This window comes from Drosophila erecta, unplaced genomic scaffold, assembly GCF_003286155.1.
Source record: "Drosophila erecta strain 14021-0224.00,06,07 unplaced genomic scaffold, DereRS2 tig00000000-arrow-pilon, whole genome shotgun sequence".
In the NCBI taxonomy this organism is placed as follows: Eukaryota; Metazoa; Arthropoda; class Insecta; order Diptera; family Drosophilidae; genus Drosophila; species Drosophila erecta.
This window is the reverse complement of record NW_020825194.1, coordinates 17,978,333-18,000,102: the sequence shown is the minus strand read 5'-3', so window position 1 is coordinate 18,000,102 and position 21,770 is coordinate 17,978,333. Positions and strand designations below refer to the sequence as shown.

Sequence of the window (21,770 nt, the reverse complement as noted above, 5' to 3'; positions counted from 1 at the left end):
ACACCTGCAACTTGGCTGGGTTGCATGTCCTTGGTTCCTTCGCAGCTGCTGCAGTCTTGGTGTAATTTGGCCGCAATTGTTAGTTGGTTAGTTGGTTAGTTGGGCGCATCAGGCTGCGAATTTCCCAAAGGAGCGCAGCCAAGTGCTCGACTCAATTTCCAGTTGGCAAATTGGCTTAGTTGCCAATCGAGACGAGCATATGCGAATTGCATTCGAGGAGGAAACATATGCCACCAGATCCCATTCATTTGCGCCGTGCCGCCGAGACGCCTCAAGGTGTCGTAGTGAAATTTATTCTTAGTAGCCATGGCCAGAGCCAGGTGCATTTCTTTGAATGTGAATGCAATTCAATTAGCCCAGATTCAAGGGGGGAGCGAATAAATAGCAATTGTCCTTGCCTCTAAATTGTGAGCACAACTCAGTTGGACTTGGCTAAATTAACAGATCCTTGGGCCAGCGGCAATTAGCTTCGTCCTGCCCAAGGATAATGAACTGGGCGATGGAAAAGTCGAGTTCCTCCACTCAAATGTCAGCCACGTATATAACTGAGTGATTTAATGACTGCTATATGTACCATATATGTTGCATACTGCAGTCACAGTGCGGCATGTAATGTAATTATCCCAACTAATTGAAAGTACTTTATGGCTTTTCCTGAAGGCCAATTTATTGTGACTTAACTGTGTGGTTAGGTCATGTTATTAAAGGAAACGGGCTTGTAAAAGTTTTGAGGTAATAGAACAGTTTCTAAGAGTTGCAGTTAGATAACGATTTGATTTTAAATTCAAAATTATACGAAATATAATTCCCTTCCAAGATATAAGATTCCCAATTAATACCGCAAACGTGCCACCACTTTGCTAGTTCCCATAGATCTTAACGAGCCTTGGTTTGGGCCAACAAAGTGGCGTTGAAAGCCATGGCGAGACAGTTGTCTCCGCGGATGGGTGGAACGATGGATGCGATGACACGCTGAATCAACAGAGGGATGCAATGGACAGTCTGGTCCATTGGAATCAAGTAAGGCATTCAGTTTTTCAATGATTTCGCGGTCAAAGTGGACCTGCTGAAAAATGGCACAGTTTTTCAGGCAGACCGAAGCCACTCGGGCGTATGTGTAATGCAAACTCACACTGAGGAAATCCATAAATTCTCTTAAAAAGTATGCCAAGCCATTAAAAAGACATTAAAAATGCGGAAAGAAGCAACAAATTCTTGAACAGAATCTATGTCAAGGATATTAAAACCTATTTTGTATATTTTTGTGAAACCACTTTGATTGATCACCTTATATAGGCCCATTCAAACTCATTTCCTGTACATCTAATTAAGCCAGTGACCTAAGTCGGGTGTCAATCAATTGATTCCGGTCTGTCAATGTCAGCCAAGTGAAGCCTAAGGAAGTGACTCCCTCTGCCACAAGATGTACGGACTGCTGCTGGAGAACCTCTCCGAGTACATCAAGTCCGTCTACGGCGAGGAGAAATGGGAGGACATCCGGCGACAGGCAGGCATCGATTCGCCCTCCTTCAGCGTCCATCAGGTCTATCCCGAGAATCTGCTGCAGAAGCTGGCCAAAAAGGCTCAACAGGTGTGTGCCAAATACTCAAAATACATGAAGTTCGTTCCTTCGAAACTAACACACGTTTGTAGGTGCTGGGCGTTTCCGAGCGGGATTTCATGGACCAGATGGGCGTCTACTTTGTGGGCTTTGTGGGCCAGTATGGCTACGATCGTGTCCTTTCCGTTCTGGGTCGCCACATGCGCGACTTCCTCAATGGACTGGACAACCTGCATGAGTACCTGAAGTTCTCCTATCCGCGGATGCGGGCTCCCAGCTTTATCTGCGAAAACGAAACGAAGCAGGGTCTGACCCTGCACTACCGTTCCAAGCGTCGAGGATTCGTCTACTACACGATGGGTCAAATCCGAGGTAATGCCGAGCACTTGTTTGGAGGGTACTAGCTGATTTTGATTATATCGATTATAAATTCAGAGGTGGCACGGTATTTCTATCACAAGGAGATGCACATCGAGCTCGTTCGGGAGGAGATCCTGTTCGACACGGTCCACGTGACCTTCCAACTGACCTTCGATAATAGGGCGTTCACACTAGCGTCCTTGGCAATGACCCGAGAGGAGAAGCACCTGCCCATCAGTGCTCATGTGTTGTTCGAGATCTTTCCCTTTTGTATGGTCTTCGGGTAAGTAAACCCTATTTTTATTGCAATACTCTTTAACTTTTGATGAATTTGTTTAAATTTAGTGCCGATATGGTTGTGCGAAGTATTGGTAACTCTTTAATGGTGATTTTACCGGAACTTCTGGGAAAAAAAATAACGGCCTGGTTTGACCTAGTTCGTCCACTAATTGCATTCAAGTTTCAGACCGTAAGCGTGTGCCTTTAATATACATAGCATTACGTAACCCCTAAATACCTATCAGATACTCAATCGCACTAACAACATTTTTGAGCTGGTCACTGTGGATCCAGTTACTGAGAGGTTCGATGTGCAAAACGAGGACTTACTTCAGCATGAAGATGGCAGCGAACCGGAAAAGTCTCTTAGATTAAAAGGTAAGTCAAAAGTCTTATTATCAAAAGGCAAACCGAAATGTCTTACGAAAATGAACTCATTTTGTTGAACTTTCGTTAAATTATAAAACTGTGTTCAAAGAAAGTGTTATTTTTCGTATTTTTTTCAGGTCAAATGGTCTACATGGAGAACTGGCGCATGATCATGTTTCTGGGTACTCCCGTAATGCCGGATCTGACCTCGCTAATAACCACAGGTCTATATATCAACGATCTGTCCATGCACGACTTCAGTAGGGATCTTATGCTGGCGGGTACTCAACAATCGGTGGAACTCAAGTTGGCCCTGGATCAAGAACAGCAGAAGTCAAAGAAGCTGGAGGAGTCCATGAGATTGGTAAGAGTTATAAGAAAGGGTATTTTGCTCATAAATAACAAGGTGCAATCCGAAGTTGGATGAGGAGATGCGGAGAACGGATGAGCTTCTGTATCAGATGATACCAAAGCAGGTGGCTGATAGGCTCCGACGAGGCGAGAATCCCATTGATACCTGTGAGGTGAGTGTCCCTCAGAACAATATCCTAGATACTGTTTACAATATCATATGTTATCTCAACAGATGTTCGATAGCGTTTCCATCCTGTTCTCAGACATCGTGACCTTTACCGAGATTTGCAGCCGCATTACTCCGATGGAGGTAGTGTCCATGCTAAATGCCATGTACTCCATTTTCGATAAGCTGACGGAGCGGAATTCAGTCTACAAGGTGCGGTTCATTCCAATATTGTTTGCCTCTATGCTAACCCATGATTCCTAGGTGGAAACTATTGGTGATGCGTATATGGTGGTGGCGGGGGCTCCTGATAAGGATGCCAATCACGCCGAGCGAGTCTGTGATATGGCGCTGGACATGGTGGACGCGATTACCGATCTGAAGGATCCCTCAACGGGCCAGCACTTAAGGATACGTGAGAAAATATTCCATCTTTATTTATATATTAATGTTCCAGCTGATCCCCTTCAGGTGTGGGCGTCCACTCGGGCGCCGTGGTGGCGGGCATCGTGGGCCTTAAGATGCCCCGCTATTGTCTCTTTGGGGATACGGTGAATACCGCTTCACGAATGGAGTCCACCAGCATCGCCATGAAGGTGCACATATCCGAGTCCACGAAGGTTCTTATCGGACCCAACTACAAGATCATCGAGCGCGGTGAGATCGATGTAAAGGGCAAGGGAACCATGGGCACATATTGGCTGGAGGAGCGTGAGAACCGGCTGCCTCTGCAGCTAACCGCCGCTTTGCAGGTCCATCCGCTCTCACCTGTTCCACCAACGCCCACACCCAAGACGAAGGCCATAATGCCTCCAGTATCCAAAGCGTTGACTCCGATGGTTCCCGTTTCGGTTTCCCTGGCAGTTTCCAGTCCCGCCACCAGTGTTCCTGCTGTGGATGTGATGGCTCCTTCGTCAAGCATTTCCGGTTTGGTACTAACTGCCGCTGCAGCGGCACACATGTCCTTGCACCACCAGACGGTGGTGGCGGAGGCATTAACCGGAGGTTCATCTGAAGTGGTACCGCCAGTATGTGGAGGAGCAGCTTCTGCCACAACAGGAGCGGCGGCGGGTGGAGGTCCACCCCCGGACGACCGGAACAGCCGCATCTACTCACCCGTAACCTTTAAGGATGTGGCTCGGCGTAGTGTAGCCAATTCTCCGGTGAGGGGCAGCGCCCAACCGGATCAGGAGAGGCGTCGCGAGTCCCGGTCCAATTCCACGGGCCACGTATTTATGCGGACTCCTTCGGATATTTTCGGCTCTCTCATCCTGGACACTGAGGAGTTTCTCGAGGACCTGCAAATCTCCCGTTCCTCACTGGCCAACAACAACAACAATCCGACACCATGCGGCTTTAGCCCAACTCCTCCATTCCGGATTGGCAGCGCACCGCCAAAGCCGAGACCTAGTAATCCGGATAAGTTTACACCGGAGGAACTGGCCGCCATGGACCAGGTGACGCCTCCGTCGACAGCTCCAGCCAGAGAAACGGCCAGCTGCAGCAGTGCATCATTGGATCGCGACAAGGCGACCAAGCTGAAGTAAGTTCTTAGATGGTTTATATGTTAGAGCTCCGCAAGCCAACTCCTCCGTTATTAGGAAAATCACTTTCTCCACCAGCAGCAGTCTGGATGCTACCACTCCAACTGCCGTGGCTGCCGTTGTGTGTCCAATGCGTTCCAAGTCGCCGCCAATGACAGTGGCCCCAGTGGTACAAATGGTTCAGGCCAGTACCAGCAAAGGCGACAGCCAACGACCAGGTTCGAAGGATTCGGTATCATCCATTTCCCTGCACTCGCCCCCACCCAATCGTTCCAGCTCGGCACCAGCCAGGTGAGCTAACAAGCAGGACAACATCTTTGCAAAAGTAACATGAACATCATTTTCCAGACCGCACTCAATGTCGAAGGCAGCGCGAAAGGCCTTCCTGGCCGCCAAGCAGACCAAGGCAATGGAAAAGCTGGACAAGATGATCGAAGAGGTACACGAAGTGGAGTCCCAGTCGGCGACAAAGGCGGCCAACATGCGGTTGGCCCTCTATGGCCATGATGGCGGTGGTGACTTGGCCGCCGGTGGGTGTCCACTGTTTCTGCCTCCGCCGCCGCAGCAGCAGCAACAGCGCCTGATGCCCAGCTCCATCTCAGACTCCGGCCTGTGCAGTCATGGGTGAGTTGATCCTGAATCGCACCTTCTATATTCCTTACAAACATTGTCTTCCCTCCCGCAACATAGTCATAGTCATGCTCCTAGCTGTCATCACATGGATCCGAAGATGAGCAACAGCCAGAGTTTCCAGCATCCTCCACGTGGCGGAATAACCCATCAGTGCTGCAGCGGCTTTGGACACGGAAATGGACGTCACTCTCACCGGATGCACTCGAATGCCTGCCGAATTCTGTAGAGGATGGCAGCACGAGCACATCTCTCACCAATTCCATATCATGTATACTGACTCGAATTCCGCTCAATGTTCCCGCGTGCTTTTTGGTATAGTAATAATAACTAGTCGGCAATTATTAGGATTTAGATAGATGTTGAATCTCATAGTGTATAGAATAGCTTAGATAAAGAATGTACCTACATGTTACGTGTACCCCGACTATAGCTAGTCAAGCAGGGCTTTAAAATTTGGCAACTCAGTGTCTAAATATGCTAAAAATCTGTAAAAACTGTTAGCACCCTTGATACCTATGTGTATTACTCAAAAGATTTTAAATTTCTTGACCTCTAAATATGACAATACCAACAGGAAATCAAACTACAAAAGGAAAGACATTTTCCGTACATTTTCATGAAACCACCTGAAGCAGAATTTGCTCACAAAATAAACTATACTAAATAAATGTACTATAAAATCTCTATATATTTGTAGTAGTTAAATGATTAAGTAGATTATATGTGTAGACGAGTACTAACAAAATATTTCCAAAGCAAATCGGAGCTATGTATTTTCTAAATGTTTTAAAGAACAACTCAGATAACTATTCAAATAAATAGATGCGCAATATAGCAAAGTTGAAATGTTATTCCCCTATGTATTAATTTGTTGGTCTATTCCAAAGACAATAAATCATGGAATGGCTTTCATACTTGTTCATCTGAAAGTGGCACATCCTTTATTAAGAGATCTTAGGTTGACAGTTGTAAAACTATAAATCACAAAGATTTATACATTTTTGTATTTATTTCAAAATAAATGCATTCACTTTGTTTCCTATATTAACTCATCGAGAAAAACAGTATAAAAGCATGGCAAATAAAAATAGCAAAATTAAATATTGTGCTACTTAATATATTTCTGAGTTGTAATCTGTTGAATACCTCATTTTTTCAACTTATTTTCATTGCACTTTTGGCATATCACATCTGAACTTATAATGGCAAGCATACAACTGAAACAAAAATTTTACGAAACGATACAAGTTAATGTACCCAAATATATGTATATATACACTCAAAGCGTAGGAGTTCGACTAGATTTGGTTGGGCTATCGGTGGGTTTTTTGCTTAGGCTCTCTCGATCATTGGCGTCTGAACAACATCTTCATTGGAATAGATGACCGTACCGTCCAGAGTCTCAATGGTTTGAATAGTGGTCTTACAGTAAAAGCACACCTTGGAGTTCATCATGTGCTGCATGATGCAGTCGCTGCAGGACTGATGCTTGCAGGGCGTGAAAACGGCAGTGATGGGCTTGGCGCAGCAAATCGGACACAGGGAGTCCTCCGATGGCAGTGTAATGTCCGAAAGCAGAGTCTGTTTCACTCGCAAGCTCTCAATAAGCCTGCGAACATTGTCGATTTCTTCACAGGACACATGAGAGGGAACTGCGAAATGGATTGAAACGTTGCTTAACTTATAATTATTTCATTGTCGTTTTAAAATACTTACAATCATTAAGGGCAAACTTCAGGATTGGCGGATCGGCACGAATACGTTTGGAATTATTAGGTAGAGGCACACGTACATCGTTTGTCAGCGGATCAATGTGCGGCCTGGAAGAGGGATCGAAGTTACCGCGCGGTATATTCTTCTGCTCCAGCAGTGGTGTCCGTATTTCTCCTAGTGCAAACTCTAGCGTGGCAAACTGGAAGCTCGGATCGGTGAGAAAAGCCCGGGACACCCGCGTTACAATCTGAGGTCTCAAATCGCTCTCCATCTCGTCCTGCATTAAGGCCAGCAATATCCCCAAAGCAGCGGTCACTATGGGATAGTGGGTGACTGCATTTAGATCCGCAGAGCACATGTCCACCACGAACTGGAAGCATCCGGGTGGCACTGTAACCCGCGAGAGCACCTGGCTGATCAGCTGACATATGCGATTTAGCAACAGATCGCTGTTCGGACGAGACTCATCCGTGACGATTTCAGGCGCTGCTGTGATGACCATTTCCAGGCATCGCATGAGCGAAACAGTCAATTCAAAGCACATGGAGCAAATCTTGAGCTGCTTGGGTTCAAAAAGTGTGTTTTCCTGCCTCTGAGCGGTGTTTTGGATCTACGAAATATGGTTAAATACAGTTTATGTAAATCGTTGAAATCGAACCAAAAACTGACCTCCTGAAGCAGTAAAATAAATTCCGAAAAAGCCCAGTTTAATTGGCTTAGCACAGAGTTCAGGAAGGCGGTAGCAAAAGGCTCATCTTCCAACAATTTTGTGCCGATTAAACGCTGAAAATGCTTTGAAGGATTAGCCGGAGCAACGTTGTGCAGCAATCCTGTATGCGTCTCGTTTCTGGAACGACTGCGACACAGTCCCTGGTGGAGGGGCAGCGAGCCACCTTGCCACACAGAGGGCTGGCGGGAATCCTTGTAGGCATATCCCTCGCCCATCCAAAAGCGCAATAGCAGCCAATTGCTCTGGCCCCAAGCCCTGTTCTCATAGGGGCGTAGCAGGGCACGAACCAGACTAGCTTGAGACCTCTTCGAAGTTCGTTCCAGAGCTCGCACTCCGGACTTGTGGCAGGTGAGCGTTCCCAAAGCTTGCAGCAGTGAGTCCTTGCAGGACGCAAGCACAATGCGCGGATCTGCCGAATGAATGCCGAGAAACTCCGCTGCTGCGTTCACGCTGCATTCCGCATCTGAGGCCTCGAATTGGGCTTTCAAGTCATGGTGACTAAAGTCCATTACGGCATCCAGCAGAATAGGCAGTGTATTAACATACACCTCAGGTACAAATGAGAACAATGAACCCGTATTTGAGGCACTCTGAAGAGGGGGTAAGAATAAAATCAATAGGAGTTAATATTACAAATGAATCTGCATACCGTCAAGGTTCGTAGCATGCGCTCTAGTAGCCATATGAGCAGGGATCGCCTGTGACTGTTCAGGGCCACCCCTCTTAGCCAAACTTGTTTTCTTGCCAGCGCAATAGAGCGTGTCTGCAAATGGGAAGTAACACATTCTAAATGTTTATACAGCGATTGGCAAATTACCCACTTACAGCAAAAACATTCTGCCGCTGACTGAACTTGGACCGCAGCTCGCCCATCACATGCTGGTGATTCTCGTTCATACAGACATTGGCATGCTGCTCCAATGCACCTAGTTTACGCTCAATGTCCTCCCGGTAGAACTTCGTCTCCTTGAGTACTTCATTTAGAGCAGCGATCTCGTCCCTTACCGCGCCTATCTTTACTATATACTTGTGGCCAGCCGAGTAGTAAAAGATGATACACAGATCAAGAAGTTCGCAAAGGCTGGCCTCCATATCAGCGTTGCCCGGCGAGGAGTCGGTGCTGTTATTGGGTCGTGTATTTAAGAAATGGGTGTAGGTTGTATTGTTGGCACCCTGAGTGTGTCCAACTACAGCCACGTTGTTTATGTTTTCGCCCAAAAGGTAAAGCGTAGTATCTGAAATTATAAATTACATGTTGTAATTTGCTTACTGGGTGCTTTAGCATCTACAAGAAGTTATCGCATACATACCCACTTCATTGACTCGCAAGTTTTGCCTATCATCTTCATAAATTTGCTGAGTTCGAGCAGATCCTAACCTGGCATCGATGTCGGCCCGATGCACTTTCCTTAAATGGGACAAGACACCTCCAACGCGATCAAAGTGCATGTAGTCAAAGGTACCATCTATGAAAAAATCGCTGTTCACCTCCACGTTCTTGGTAGGCATTTCTTCCTTGAACATCGAGCGGATCTGATCAATAAGAATGCTAGCAAAGGCAAGGGCCACAGGCGCATCGAGTGGATGTTGTATGCTCGATTGCATGAAGAAAAATGCGTGGAAGGGCTACATGAGGATAAAAGATTTATGAACTCCATGCAAAATCATCTGTGGTCACACTTACCCTTTGCTCCATGCTGAGATCGATTACATAACGACGCAATTTGCCCAAAAATATTGAGCGGCTTGATGGACTTTCCCTTGTCCCATCCGAGTTGATCAACAGTGTGCAGAGAAAATCTTTTTGTGCCGCATACAGGGGCTCCGTAACTTTGCGCACCTTCTCGACAACGTTCAGATATTTTTCTTTGGGCCCATCGATTCCTTCTGTCCAGGCCATACTGTCGGGTAGCAGCTCCTCCATTATGTAGAACTCCAGCGGATGTATGTACAGGAAAAAGGCGAGGCTAAACGAAAGATTATTAGAATCGTCCAACATTTTACATGAGTTTCATCTCTTAGCCGTACCAGTGCTTCTTGAACAGCTTTCCTTCCAGCAGATACTTTCTGGTCTGTTCGTGCAGGCATAGGCAATGCAGCGTTCCGAGCGCCTGGCGATGCTTCTCATAGTCCAAGCCCTGTATCGTATGCGTAAAAGTAGACAGCAAAGCGTTCACTAGCTTCCGAAGCACAAACTTGATCTCGTCGCCCTCCATGTAGTTCCAGAAGAGAGATAGCAAGCCGTGGAGTACGCTGTAAGAGTTTTCCTTCTCTGACGCTAGATTTGCCAGGCTCGAGATCTTATTCAGCAGCACGTCTTCGATGATGTATGGATCAAATATCTCATTGGTGAACTTCTCAATCAGCAAGGTGGCAAATATGCAGTAGACGGTCTTTTTAGTGGAAACGCGGGCCTCTGTGCCATTTGTGGCTGACATCCCAGATTGGGCATTGTACTTGGAGAAGATGCCAGCGAGATTGACCAAATAGGTCAACAGGAGGTTGGCACGCTGCAGCTTAAGGATAGGTCGGGCCATGAGCGGTTGGAAGCCCGATATCGGATACATGAAGGGGCGGTTCCCGAAGTTAGCCTCGATACCCTGCGTATAGCCCAAGGAAACGGCTGCGAAGAATGAGATGCCCGGACCCTTTTCCAACTTGTTGAATGCCACGCCCATCGAACGTCCGTTTCGATAATACTCGATCACTTCTTTATCCACATCAATAGTCACGCCAATAACGTCGCCAATCTGCCATTTATCGCCGTACCTAGAAATGTAATCATAAATGAATTATGAATATATTGTGGATATATGCCAAAAGCTTACTTTTTGGTGGATATATGCCAGATCTGCTGTTTGCTGCCATCGTATCCATAGCTGGACTTTGTATCCCCCACACCGCTGTTTTCATTAAACTGGCAGGAGTTGGAGGCCCAACCAATCTGCATGACGCCCTTAGTGTGGAGGTGGATCTGTAAAAAATTACACGTTCTTAGTACGCACGAGCAACCCACACTCCTCAATACGAGTCATTGACCTGTGCTCAACCACCGCCAAATCAAGCACTCATTCCCCAATCTATAGCTACTCCCACTCCCACGCCCACTCCCTATAATAGTGATTACCTCATACATCCAGCGACCGCCGTACACGCAACAATTAGACCGGACCGTGTTGAAGCTGCCTTGGGAGCGCAGGGCCAGGCGATCCGAGGACACGCGCACTGTAGTCGTGTAGTCCACATCGAATATGGTCAGATCCGGGCCAATGCGACTTTCTGTCTCCATGTACAGGCGCCGGATCTCCTCATTGCTGTCGGTCTGGATTTGCTGGAACTTGTCATCTAGCCATGTTCGCACTATGATCATCTGCCTAAAGGAAAGGGTTGTCTATAGTAGAGGTACACCTCAGGGGCTCAAGACACTCCTACTTGGTAACAGACAAATCGGCGAGCTTTGCTGGTCTCGGATCCGGAACCGTTGAGCAATTAGCGCCTTCCAAGTCATCGTCCAGATCCGAGTATAGATTATCGTGGTCGACCTGCTCGAATATATCCTCGTTGAATACTTTCACGAATAATTTTGATATCGACATCTTGGCTCTGTCATTTCAATGCCAGCTTTATCCAGCGACACAAATTCGTGTCTGATTCCGAGCTCGACCGTCACAAAAAAGGAATTATTTTGCTTTAGGGGTGGTAAACTCAGACACTCCTTGTGAGTTTGTTTAACGGTGCCAAATATCGAGTCACGCGTCAAGCCGATGGTTGGAAGGAAATGAAATTTTCACAAAATATTTAACAGTTTTCTATTATTTTTGGATAGCTGACCCGTAAAAATCTGTTCCCAGTGTAATAAAATCCTGTCATCATAAACCAAGTTTTTAATTCAAAACTTAATACCCAAAACCGAGTGAATAAAAATGGGAATTGTCTTGAAAAATATAAATCTGTATCTAATCGTCGTTCAAATTTAAATTTCAATCGTACATTACTTTCATTTTTTATTACTTTCATTGACCCCCGCAAAATATCGCATACATTTGCTCCTCCCTAATACTTCCATCCTGCTCTTTGGCAGAGCACACTCCATCTTTTTCTAAAGGCGCCAACAAACAGCTGTTTAAATTCGACATAGTTGTCCAGTACTGCTCGCTTTTGAGCGCTGCCCAACACTGATCAGAACGAAAAGTAATTCTCGCAATGTAAGGACGTGTTTTTTGTGCTCCACTATTAAAGCTAATTAAATTATAAGTTGTCGATGATTCATGAAAAATTAGTTACCAAAGGAACCACTCCATGCTCATGAAATGTCTGATATTTACGAGCAGTACAGTTGCCTTTCAATTGATTGACAATTTGCTGTCGTCAGCGGCTGTGTTGCTGATAGTGATGTCCATTTGTCCGAAAGCTAGCTAGATCTGGCGGGAAAAAGACGTAAAGCAATTAAAGTGCCAAGTGAAACGCAATGAAAACAATTCTCATAATGACGGCTATTAAATAAATAAATTAGCTATCACACAGTTGACCTTGTGTCAATAACTTCGCGTGGAGAGTATTAAAACGTTAATACGCAGAAAAGAAAACGTACATATGTAGCTAACTGGTCAGCGATGTGGAGTGAAACCGTTAAATTTGGTGCTTATTGTTCTTGTTGTTGCGTGTCTCACAAAAATAGAATTCGCGAAAAGAAATAGAAGGGAATCAGAAATCAATGCCAAGTATTCAAAGACAAGACCATTACAACATACGTATGTAACTGGTCATAAATGAATATTATTTGTGATTATACTTGAGTATAGTTGTTTGTAGTCTAGGCAATTGATTTATCTGCTCGTTCTCGACCCGTTTCTTGTTCTTATTTATTTTTTTGCGCGGCAATCAACGCAAATTTCCGAGTGTGTGTGTTTGTAATTTGAATTCAGTTAAAATGGACTGGAAATACGTTTGTATTCGTATTAATTAATTGTTATTTACAATGTTTCAAATGCTTCCATTATTTTGGCCAATCCGCCCTCCCAAAATACACATATATGTATAGTTTTCTTATCACTTCTTTCCATTACATGTACGTAACTACGGAGCTCTCAAAGAATCCGTATACATTGTATGTTTACATAATGATATCTTTCGCGCTCTTCTCGCTCTTACCCCCCTGCCTTTTTATTTATCGAGCAAAAATCCACTTTGGTGACGTTAATGGAATATGAACAAATATAAAACGAGCAAAGCACGGCGGTGGATCTCTGCTAAGCAAATGAGAATTACAGGAAAGCCAGTGGAAAACCACCAGATTCTTTCATAAGCAACGATGCTTCATTTTAAACAAGCCGTAACATTATGAAACCCCCTTTGTTTTTTCTTGGCCATGATACTTAAAGAACTCAGCCATATTAATTACTCAGTAAAGCATACAATTTGCATTAAACACCTTCAGAGTTAATCTCAGATATGATAAAGATGTATTTGTTTTAGATTATTTAGAAAGTACATACATATATAGTTTCCTTTTTATAACTAAGAAATTGTTTACGATATGATAGGGATTTATAATATAAGTGCTATTATTGCTACTAATCAACACTTAAAGCGCTGAATTTTCACAACATCAAAGAAAATCCCCACAAACATATATAACTACCAACCATATATACCAAACTATATACATATATTCACACGAATCTACGCATGTACATCAGATATAGATCAGATTCTTTGGTCACGTACATATTTGTGTATATCTATACTCTATCTTTAGGAGTCCTGTTTTAAAATCATATAGTACACATTTGTTGTAGTTCCTTTCACTTGTGTATAAATAATTGAAGAGATAATGAAAAGTATTAATTTCTTTTATTTTTAAGTATAAATATTACGCTAATACCACATTTAACCTTTCCAGTCTGCATATCATTTCCGAGCTTTTTCCGCCTGTAGGTTAATTCCTAAGATAACGAACTGCGATCTAAGCGAAATAAGACATAAATATTTAGCACCATAAGACTTCCAAGATAAACAATATAAATGTGCCAAGGGAGAGCCCGCAGAGCATTTGATATTCAGCAAAAAATAGCAAAGTTTCCCGAATGTTTTTCTGGCCATTACCTAATCGATAGTTGAGTGCTTTGGTCTCTGACGTATTGAATGGTCGTGCCATGTGGATGAACTGAGGCAGCTGAGTTGTACGCGCTCCCAACTCAGTCGAGGGCAGCGACTTTGATTGACCATATCAGACGACACTTGTCGCAGTGGTCGCTTATCTGAGCTCCGACCTTCCCCGCCAGCTTCATGCCCCATACCCCATCGAAATTGAGCCCAGTTTTGACTTGGCCAAACACAGGCACGAGTGATTTTCAGTTTGCCTTGTACAAATAATTTTGCGGAGAGCACTTGTTGCCCGATTAGCCATAAACATTGTACCTGGCCTAGTATATTTTACCCCATGTGAGCGAGATTCTCAACGGGCCTACTTCATTTCTTTGCAGTCAGTCGAGGGCAACGGACACGTACACGTTTAAAGTTCAAAGGAACCCGTAGATTTGCATGCGACGCGAATAGAGGAGCGAGAGTTCCTAAACACAGACAGAGAAGATGTCACAAAACCAATCTTACTTCTGGCAGACGACCAGACACAATGTATACCTGAAGCGCTCGGCAAAATGGCACATGGCGCTGGCCCTGATGGTGGTGCTCACATTCGGCACAATTTGTGCAGCGGAAGCTCAACCGGATAGTGCGGACAATGCGGTCATTGAATCCGGAATACAGAGCGTATGGATATATGTACCTATTTCCTCCTTTGAACCACCTATTAACAAATATACTTTAATGCTTGCAGAACTTGGAGGTGCAGGGCGATTTAAATAAGCCAACGGACCTGAGTTCTTTAGCGGAGAAATCAAAGGATGATGCGGATCGGCCAAAGTCGACGGGCACCTTTATCGATGCGTTCACCGCATCGATCTCTGTTATCTTACTAACAGAGCTAGGGGATAAGACTTTCTTCATTGCCGCCATCATGGCCATGCGCCATCCGCGTTTGATTGTCTTTGGCGGTGCCATCGCCGCCTTGGCGCTAATGACGGTACTCTCATGCGCATTTGGCATGGCAGCGAACTTTATTCCTAAGGTTGGTCGTCACAATGTGACATAGATAACTTCACAGACTAAAGAAACTAATTTTTACCCACAGACTTATACGTATTATATCTCAACTGCATTATTTTTAATATTTGGTTTGAAAATGCTGTACGACGGCTACAAAATGAAACCAACCGACGCTCAGGAGGAACTAGAAGAGGTGCAAACAGATCTGCGCAAGCGCGAGGATGAGGTGAGTCGTCCTTAATGGATCCCTTGTATATAGTAGTGGTGCTACATGTTGCAGTAGTTTCTTTAGATCCTAACTTTTTTTCAATTAGTCACGCTTTACTGCGCTACTTTATAGTAATTAGTTATTTTTACTGCTTTTGTTAATATCTGCGCTTAATTTGTTGTTTTACTATTATTGTAACCATAACGACTGGCAAAATGTAAAGCACAAAAAACCAACAACTAATTGATGCTCCGCTAAAGCGATCACTTCACATGCCACGCTTTGGTTTTCAGTCTTACTTGAGATTAAACACCATTTTATTTGCTTCAGACGAGAGCCGCGAACTATAACAAGCAAACAATTACTAATCAAACACGAACTCCAAGCTTTTCATAATTGTAATTACACCTTGATTGCATGCTAATTAGAAAATTTTGTTAGCCCCCAACAAAACATCAATGGTTACCTTAACTGAATAACCCAAGCCGATCATATAATGGACGCTCCGAACAGCGTCAGTGAAACACCTGGGTGGCCACATACTCTCAGTTTCTCTCAGCTTCCGAATATCTTTGGCTTTGATTTATCTAGAATCAATCGCGCGAAATTCACATACAAACATTTACCACACATTTATGCCCATGTGACTAATTGCACGATTTGCGCATATCAAATACAAGCGAGTTTCAAAAGTTTATTGAACAAAGCAAATTCGTACTAAACCAGAAAATCGTTTGAAATGGAAAATCTTTTTTGGCAAACGAAAACTCCACCAGAATATTAATCAAAATCAAAATTTCTGCCAATCGAATTTCTAGCTAATGCAAATTTTTAATTGTTCTTCCTTTATGCAACACGAAATTAAACAATTTGATATAACGTTGCCCCTGAAAATGTTATCGAAACAAACATAAAATATATATGTTGCACTCAACTTTGGTTTGTGTGTGGGCCGCTCTAAACGCAGTTACTGCGCAAGGCCAGCCGAAAGTACGAGGACGCGGAGGGCAAGCGAAAGAACAGCAACTCGGACAAGGAGGATGCCAGCGAGCAGGCGCTCATCCATGGCCGCAACTCCATTTCGACGGCAGCAGGTTCCACCACGGACATGCAGCATCGCCAGCGAAAGCAGCGCAACCATCTCAATAACAACAACGGCACCACCATCCATACTAATAGTAAGCAAAATAGCTGTGATAAAACTGGCAACGATGACGAGGACCGGGAGCAGCACGAATCGGAAGTGTTCCTCAAGGAGGGCGGTCGCATTGTGGAGCAGCTCAAGATGAAGACCTTCCCCAGCAGCCCGGCCCACTCGGCGGCCTCATCGAACCAGACCGAACAAACCAACTCCATTGCCGCCTCCACCACCACCGTCGATGTCCAGCTGGCTGGCCATCCCACCGATCCGTCCGTAGGCGGCGCCTCGGAGCCCCGTGCTCCGCTGGCCGGACACGATAGCATGCACAGTCTCAACGGCAGCCTGAACGGGGATTCTGGACCTGTGAATGGCACTCTCAAAGCACGGGTTAGGCCATAGACCGTTTTTGCGATTGTTCCGCTTCCGTTTCCCATTCGATTACGTTTTTCGAAATTGGAATTGATTGGCTTTTTGCTTTTGGGTTAACACTAAACACGTACATAGAGATTGTTGAATGGACTGTCATAAATGGACTGTCCCCAATATCATAAAATTTAGATTAATAAACCGCCTTAACTTAAAATCTCAAGTCTTCCAAAGAGCAATAGAGCTAAGCTAAAGATAAATTTCCATTATAAAATGGAAATGAAAGGCTAAAAAAGTAACTGTTAGTAATCAGTTTTATTTCTATAAAATGTAATCAGAATGAGGTTCGGTAATCTATATATCTGACATCCGCTAACTTTTGTTGTTACCCAATCATATACGTTTCACGTGCTTTTTGACCAAAAGAAAAGAACTCACACTCAAAAACTAAAACTCATAAAAAACACAAGCATCAATTATTTTTTAACTTTAAGTCATCTGGCATCTGGTTTTGTCGCCGAGGTCTTTTATTCCTCATTGGTATCGTTTCACTTCAATTGAATCGCACACATTTCACCCAATTTCCTCTCTGCATGTTGTTATGATGAAGTGATCGTTTTTTGATTTTTGATTTTAGCTTATATTTTTGGTTTAATCAGCAGGAAAAGCGGTATCCACGTTTTCTGCCTCAAAAGTATTTACATGTAATTTTAATTCGCTATTTTACCCCTTTGTTTGCGCACATTTTCATCGAATCCTTCTAGTCCGCCTGCTGATCCCATACTGATCCATATAAATCCTCATTTTCTTTTACAGCTGGATCGTGATGTGAACGCGGCGCTGGTGAGTGACGCCGAGAGCGGTCGTCGCCGTCCACAGAAACGAGGTGCCACCTACTTCACCATGCGCATCCTGGCCCAGGCCTTTACGATGACCTTCCTGGCCGAGTGGGGCGACCGCTCCCAACTGACCACCATTATTCTCGCCGCTAGCAAGGTAAGCAGTTTGGATTAATCCTAAGTGCCTAATGAGAGAACATGTTACGAAATCATTTTCCATTGCAGGACGTTTATGGCGTAATCGCTGGCGGTGTTATTGGCCACTGCATCTGCACCGGCCTGGCTGTGATTGGTGGTCGTCTTGTGGCTTCCAAAATCTCAGTGCGCACTGTCACCATTGTGGGTGGCATTGTGTTCATCGGATTCGCCATCTACGCTGTCGCCATACCTCCGGATGACTTGTAGGCGAAGACTTTATACTCTAAACGAGATTGCCCGTTGACGACACCACAATATTATGAAGATTTAGTTTTAGTTACTAACTGATAACCCCCATTTTTCTTCGAGGAGCATCAGGCGAGGATCGAATTCATTCAAGACGGAATGCATCAATGTATTTAACGTAGCTTTCTTGCCAAACAACCTGACATATTTATGCAAAAAAAGTGCCTTCAGTGCTTTCCGCTTCGGCCATGACATACATTTTTAGTTCACACAATGAATTCTTCTGTTTTCCAATTGTCTAGTATCGCTTTGATTTGATTGTTCAGTTTCGGGTTCGTGTTAAGTATTAAAGATGATTGTACATACGCGTGTAGAGCTACCACGATGCCCACGCTCCTCCGAGTTGTATCCTTCCCTCCATAACCCACATCCTTATTCGCATATTTGTTTACGTAGCCGTGTTTACTTAATGGAAACAACCAAAATGAAACTTTGTAGATTTGATTATTTATGCGATTTTTGTATGAAAAACTTAGTAAATTGAGCAAAACAAAAATTAGAAAGTGTGCTTAATGAGCGGCGGAAATTAAATTATTCATTTGTTATTCTTTTGTTTTTAAGAGGATTTAGTTTCTTGTCATAGGCATAATTTATTATGGTTTAAGTTTGTTTTAAAGTTTACATTGTGTTTTACAGTCGAAAAATAATTTGGTTAGATTAGTTGCGAAGTTGCAGTGCCTTGTGGCTTACTGCTTTATTGTTTTGGGATCGCGATAGATACCCGTAAATAGGATCGATCTGGAAGCGCGGTCGTAGATGATGAAAAGGAACGGATGGTTGCACTCAAACTTGGCGGGCTCCACGGGTCTGGCCGAGCGGTATGTGAATAGGACTGTGGCCGCCGCCGCAGTGCTTCCCTCCTCGTCCACCTTGATCTTGGCCACGTGCTTGGAGTCCCCGATGGAAATCTTCTCAGAGGTCAGATCATCGAAGGTAGCGGCGGACTCATCGAACATTTTGCTGACTCCCATTTTGGCAAGGATCTAAGGAATAGAGCGGGTAAGAACTAAATCAAACTTTGGAGTCGAGAGATTTGGACTTACTGGGTTCAGTTCCAGGCGCTGTTCAAACTCAAACTTCGGCAGTGATACTTCGATTTCGCGGGGCATGGCCTGCTTGAGCGAATCATCCAGACTGTCGGCATTCAGCCGGGAGAGCACATCTTCGAGGGAGTTACTGTTAAACGGCGGCAGGATGAGCACCATGGAGATGTCCGAGTTCTCGTCCGGTGAGCTGTCCTCCGTCTCCTGCGACTCGAAAACGGTGCGGTAGGGCAGCTGAAGCACGTGGGCGCGGAGCTGCTCGTCGACATTCAGCAGGAAGGTGCCCTTTTGCTGCATCATGGACACCAGCGAGAAGTTCGACGGGGACGTGTAGAAGGGCATGGGAACCGTCTTCTCTGTTTTGAACCTACTGAGCCACTGGCCCTTCAAGTAGGCGGCGTTGGCCAGGACCAAACGAGTGGCCGGAGTGATTTCATCGGCACTGAGCATATTTCGTATTTGATCGTGCGTCTGCTTGGCAATCCAATCGTTGATTTGCTTCCGCGACTCCTCTGGCTGGTTCTTGAAGTCGATCTGCTGGACCTCCTCGGCCAGGCGGTTCCTTGCGCACTCGGTCACGTGCAGATCATTGGCAAAGAATATGCGATCGGCTGAGGAGAACTCAAGTGGCATTTTGGTCTGCCGCTCCTTGCGCCTCATCTTCTCCAGGGTGTAGGCGCTGCGCACCACCTCCTTTGAGTCGGCCCAATCCAGATGCAGCACCTTGGCCAACTCCTTCTCCGTATCTCCAGAGGATCCGAAATAAGCGAGGAGCAGGGCGTGGTACGTGCTATAGGGCGAGAAGAAGACGTTCTCGTTGGGGGTACTCTGCCGGATCACGTTCAGCATGGACACGGCGAAGTTCTGTTGGCCCTTGTAGAGGTTTAACCGCTGATCCAATAAACTCACATCAGGCTCAACACCACAGAGGCCGGCTAAGGCGACGGCCGGCAATATCGCCATCAGAGATAGACTGAGGATGTGCATGTTGGGAAAGCCTGCTAAGAGTTAGAACACATTTTAGTTTAAAATTTAAATTCGTGAGAGAAATGAGTAACCGAAAGGCATGGGACCCCTAAATATGTGACCTTGTCTACCATTTTTTTGGGTGTGTGGTTTGTGAGGAATACGTGACCGGCATCGAATCCTGGTATAATTTCCCACCTCATAAATCCCGTATAATTTATTAGACAACTAAGCATTTAAAGCGCACTCGAGCAATACGAAATGGTGAATCACCCAAAAGGTTGGCAAAATAAGATGCCTGAAAGTGATTTCGGTGATTTTTGTGCAAATGAGCACTAATTATAGGAGTACATAAATTAGAATGCGAGTCCTAGCTAATTAGGTACTTAATATTCCCAAACTTCAAGTCATTAGTCGTTTTCTAGTTACATAGTTACATTGAGAAAACGTTGTAATATACCAATTTAGAAAAAGTTCATAAACTAACTAACTAATTACTAAGTTATGATGGAAAGGAATAATATGGAAGCGATTTCAGCTCGTTAAACATCGCTTTAGGCTGATTCATCGAAAGCTTTTCCAGTCCATCGAGTGGTGGTCGGTCAGTTATCTGCGGACAACAGTTGCAACATCTCCGCAGAGGCGACATACAAAAAAGTGAAAGTTTCTGCCGCTCCGCACTCGAAATTCGCAATCCGAAGATAATGTACCCAGAGCCATTCCACCCATTCCCATCCCGCCCATATGCATCCATTGGAGCATGGAGGAGCGCCCACAGATCGGATCGGGAGCTTGAGCTTTGTGGCGAGCATAGTGCCATAGCTCCAGTTTGCTTTTTAGCAGCTGAGCGATGACGAAGTCATCCGTTGCGTGACTGCAGTGAAAAGCGCTTTGTGTAAAAATAAAAAACCCAAAATTAACATTTTCGATAACCGGTTGCAGATCCCACCGGCAGTTACCAATATACATAGTATATGATTCATAAACGGGACGAATTGTTGGCGTTTCGTATTCCAACGCGTATGAATGCTCATTGTTGACCCTGTATGGCCGATTTTGTAATTGCTTTTGGCTGACTCTTTTTTTTTTGTGGTTTACCCCATAGACGTAACGCTTGTTTCTGCGCAAGTTGGGTTTTTTGGACGAATCCACAAAATATTAAACAACCAGTTTTGACCGACAGAAGGAAGTGGGCATGTCAGCCTAAATTAAGCTGCATTGAACTTGGGATTATTTGTTTTGGCAAATACACTTTGAAAATCCATACTTGCTTTGAAATTGCTCAAAAATGTAAATTATAAAACAGATTTAAGAAGTATGCATTCATTTCTTACTACTTCTTCAAATATACAAATTAGGTAGATAAATGTGATTTACTTTATATCATTTAAGTGATTACGCTGTAAATTATTTTTGCAAAACAAAATGTAATAAACTTTTGAATTTCCACTGTTTTTCCCGTATTATTCATATGTCAATAAAAACAATATTTTTCTTGGAAGTTATTAAGTGAAATCCCATTTAAATTGGAGGTCATTATGGTATCACACTTCAGAGATCAATCAAATCAAGGCTATATTGTCAATAAATTATACACAACGAAAATTCACTGCCCTATTTCAAATCGCTCTATACATAAGCGTGTAGTATGTGCAATTGTGCAATCGTTTGCATGCTGATTAGTGTAACGGTAATAGGCGACGCTTTAATTTCGACTCGATTCGTTTAATGATCGTCGCAATTGCCGGGAAGTTGAGTAAATTAGGACAGACACACTCGATGAGCACTGGGAAATACCTTCTTTAAACTGTACTTAGGCTTATTGGCACCGAGATAGAGAGACTATGACAACTTGGATCGACTGCAAGTCCGTTCACCTGCGCATCTGACTATAAACTGAGTCCGGCTGCCCAGAGTAGCTGGGTATTTGGGTACTTAAAACCCAAG

General features: G+C 44.4%; 4 protein-coding genes across 9 annotated transcripts; 2 read left to right on the top strand and 2 right to left on the bottom strand.

The window, feature by feature from the left end:
- The first annotated feature begins 1,423 nt into the window (after positions 1 to 1,423).
- On the top strand, positions 1,424 to 5,572 carry LOC6552891 (soluble guanylate cyclase 88E). Of its 2 annotated transcripts, none has more exons than XM_015154293.2 (13): positions 1,424 to 1,591; positions 1,654 to 1,933; positions 1,997 to 2,204; positions 2,267 to 2,390; positions 2,446 to 2,578; positions 2,707 to 2,933; positions 2,989 to 3,093; positions 3,156 to 3,302; positions 3,354 to 3,504; positions 3,561 to 4,632; positions 4,712 to 4,924; positions 4,982 to 5,257; positions 5,324 to 5,572. In XM_015154293.2, exons 1-13 carry the CDS (start codon positions 1,424 to 1,426, stop codon positions 5,490 to 5,492), a joined length of 3,273 nt encoding a protein of 1,090 aa, XP_015009779.1. In that variant the 3' UTR covers positions 5,493 to 5,572. The 2 variants fall into 2 exon arrangements, with proteins under 2 accessions (XP_015009779.1, XP_001979999.1); XM_001979963.3 differs by having other exon boundaries at positions 4,691 to 4,924.
- Positions 5,573 to 6,367: 795 nt separating this feature from the next.
- LOC6552892 (E3 ubiquitin-protein ligase RNF123) lies at positions 6,368 to 12,063 on the bottom strand. The gene is made up of 12 exons (XM_001979964.3): positions 11,994 to 12,063; positions 11,142 to 11,424; positions 10,837 to 11,083; positions 10,538 to 10,683; positions 9,738 to 10,478; positions 9,394 to 9,676; positions 9,020 to 9,335; positions 8,535 to 8,944; positions 8,359 to 8,472; positions 7,649 to 8,299; positions 6,983 to 7,589; positions 6,368 to 6,918 (listed from the first exon to the last, which is right to left on the bottom strand). The coding sequence occupies exons 2-12, from the start codon at positions 11,303 to 11,305 to the stop codon at positions 6,599 to 6,601; spliced, it is 3,999 nt and encodes a 1,332-aa protein (XP_001980000.1). The 5' UTR covers positions 11,306 to 11,424; positions 11,994 to 12,063; the 3' UTR covers positions 6,368 to 6,598.
- LOC6552893 (transmembrane protein 165) lies at positions 11,822 to 18,309 on the top strand. 4 transcript variants are annotated; one of them, XM_001979965.3, is made up of 7 exons: positions 11,822 to 11,914; positions 14,195 to 14,480; positions 14,548 to 14,838; positions 14,902 to 15,042; positions 15,992 to 16,552; positions 17,348 to 17,527; positions 17,596 to 18,309. In XM_001979965.3, exons 2-7 carry the CDS (start codon positions 14,301 to 14,303, stop codon positions 17,773 to 17,775), a joined length of 1,533 nt encoding a protein of 510 aa, XP_001980001.1. In that variant the 5' UTR covers positions 11,822 to 11,914; positions 14,195 to 14,300; the 3' UTR covers positions 17,776 to 18,309. The 4 variants fall into 4 exon arrangements, with proteins under 4 accessions (XP_001980001.1, XP_015009780.1, XP_026831815.1 ...); XM_026976014.1 differs by lacking the exon at positions 11,822 to 11,914 and adding an exon at positions 12,096 to 12,296; XM_026976013.1 differs by lacking the exon at positions 11,822 to 11,914 and adding an exon at positions 12,303 to 12,460.
- A 75-nt stretch (positions 18,310 to 18,384) lies between these two features.
- On the bottom strand, positions 18,385 to 21,761 carry LOC6552894 (serine protease inhibitor 88Ea). Of its 2 annotated transcripts, none has more exons than XM_026976015.1 (3): positions 21,621 to 21,761; positions 18,858 to 19,858; positions 18,385 to 18,797 (listed from the first exon to the last, which is right to left on the bottom strand). In XM_026976015.1, the coding sequence occupies exons 2-3, from the start codon at positions 19,842 to 19,844 to the stop codon at positions 18,501 to 18,503; spliced, it is 1,284 nt and encodes a 427-aa protein (XP_026831816.1). In that variant the 5' UTR covers positions 19,845 to 19,858; positions 21,621 to 21,761; the 3' UTR covers positions 18,385 to 18,500. The 2 variants fall into 2 exon arrangements, with proteins under 2 accessions (XP_026831816.1, XP_001980002.1); XM_001979966.3 differs by having other exon boundaries at positions 18,858 to 19,855.
- Positions 21,762 to 21,770: the final 9 nt, after the last annotated feature.

Bases quoted from the DNA above. Each gene is read 5' to 3' on its own strand.
- LOC6552891 (XM_001979963.3), top strand. From the start codon at position 1,424: ATGTACGGACTGCTGCTGGAGAACCTCTCCGAGTACATCAAGTCCGTC. The intron at 2,934-2,988 runs GTAAGAGTTATA...TGCAATCCGAAG, and splicing joins TGGAGGAGTCCATGAGATTG to TTGGATGAGGAGATGCGGAG. The intron at 5,258-5,323 runs GTGAGTTGATCC...CCCGCAACATAG, and splicing joins TCCGGCCTGTGCAGTCATGG to TCATAGTCATGCTCCTAGCT.
- LOC6552893 (XM_001979965.3), top strand. From the start codon at position 14,301: ATGTCACAAAACCAATCTTACTTCTGGCAGACGACCAGACACAATGTA. The intron at 14,839-14,901 runs GTTGGTCGTCAC...TTTTACCCACAG, and splicing joins CAGCGAACTTTATTCCTAAG to ACTTATACGTATTATATCTC. The intron at 16,553-17,347 runs GTTAGGCCATAG...TTTCTTTTACAG, and splicing joins ATGGCACTCTCAAAGCACGG to CTGGATCGTGATGTGAACGC.
- LOC6552894 (XM_026976015.1), bottom strand. From the start codon at position 19,844: ATGCACATCCTCAGTCTATCTCTGATGGCGATATTGCCGGCCGTCGCC. The intron at 18,798-18,857 runs GTAAGTCCAAAT...TCTATTCCTTAG, and splicing joins AGCGCCTGGAACTGAACCCA to ATCCTTGCCAAAATGGGAGT.
- LOC6552892 (XM_001979964.3), bottom strand. From the start codon at position 11,305: ATGTCGATATCAAAATTATTCGTGAAAGTATTCAACGAGGATATATTC. The intron at 10,684-10,836 runs GTAATCACTATT...AATTTTTTACAG, and splicing joins GCGGTCGCTGGATGTATGAG to ATCCACCTCCACACTAAGGG. The intron at 9,677-9,737 runs GTACGGCTAAGA...TCTTTCGTTTAG, and splicing joins AAGCTGTTCAAGAAGCACTG to CCTCGCCTTTTTCCTGTACA.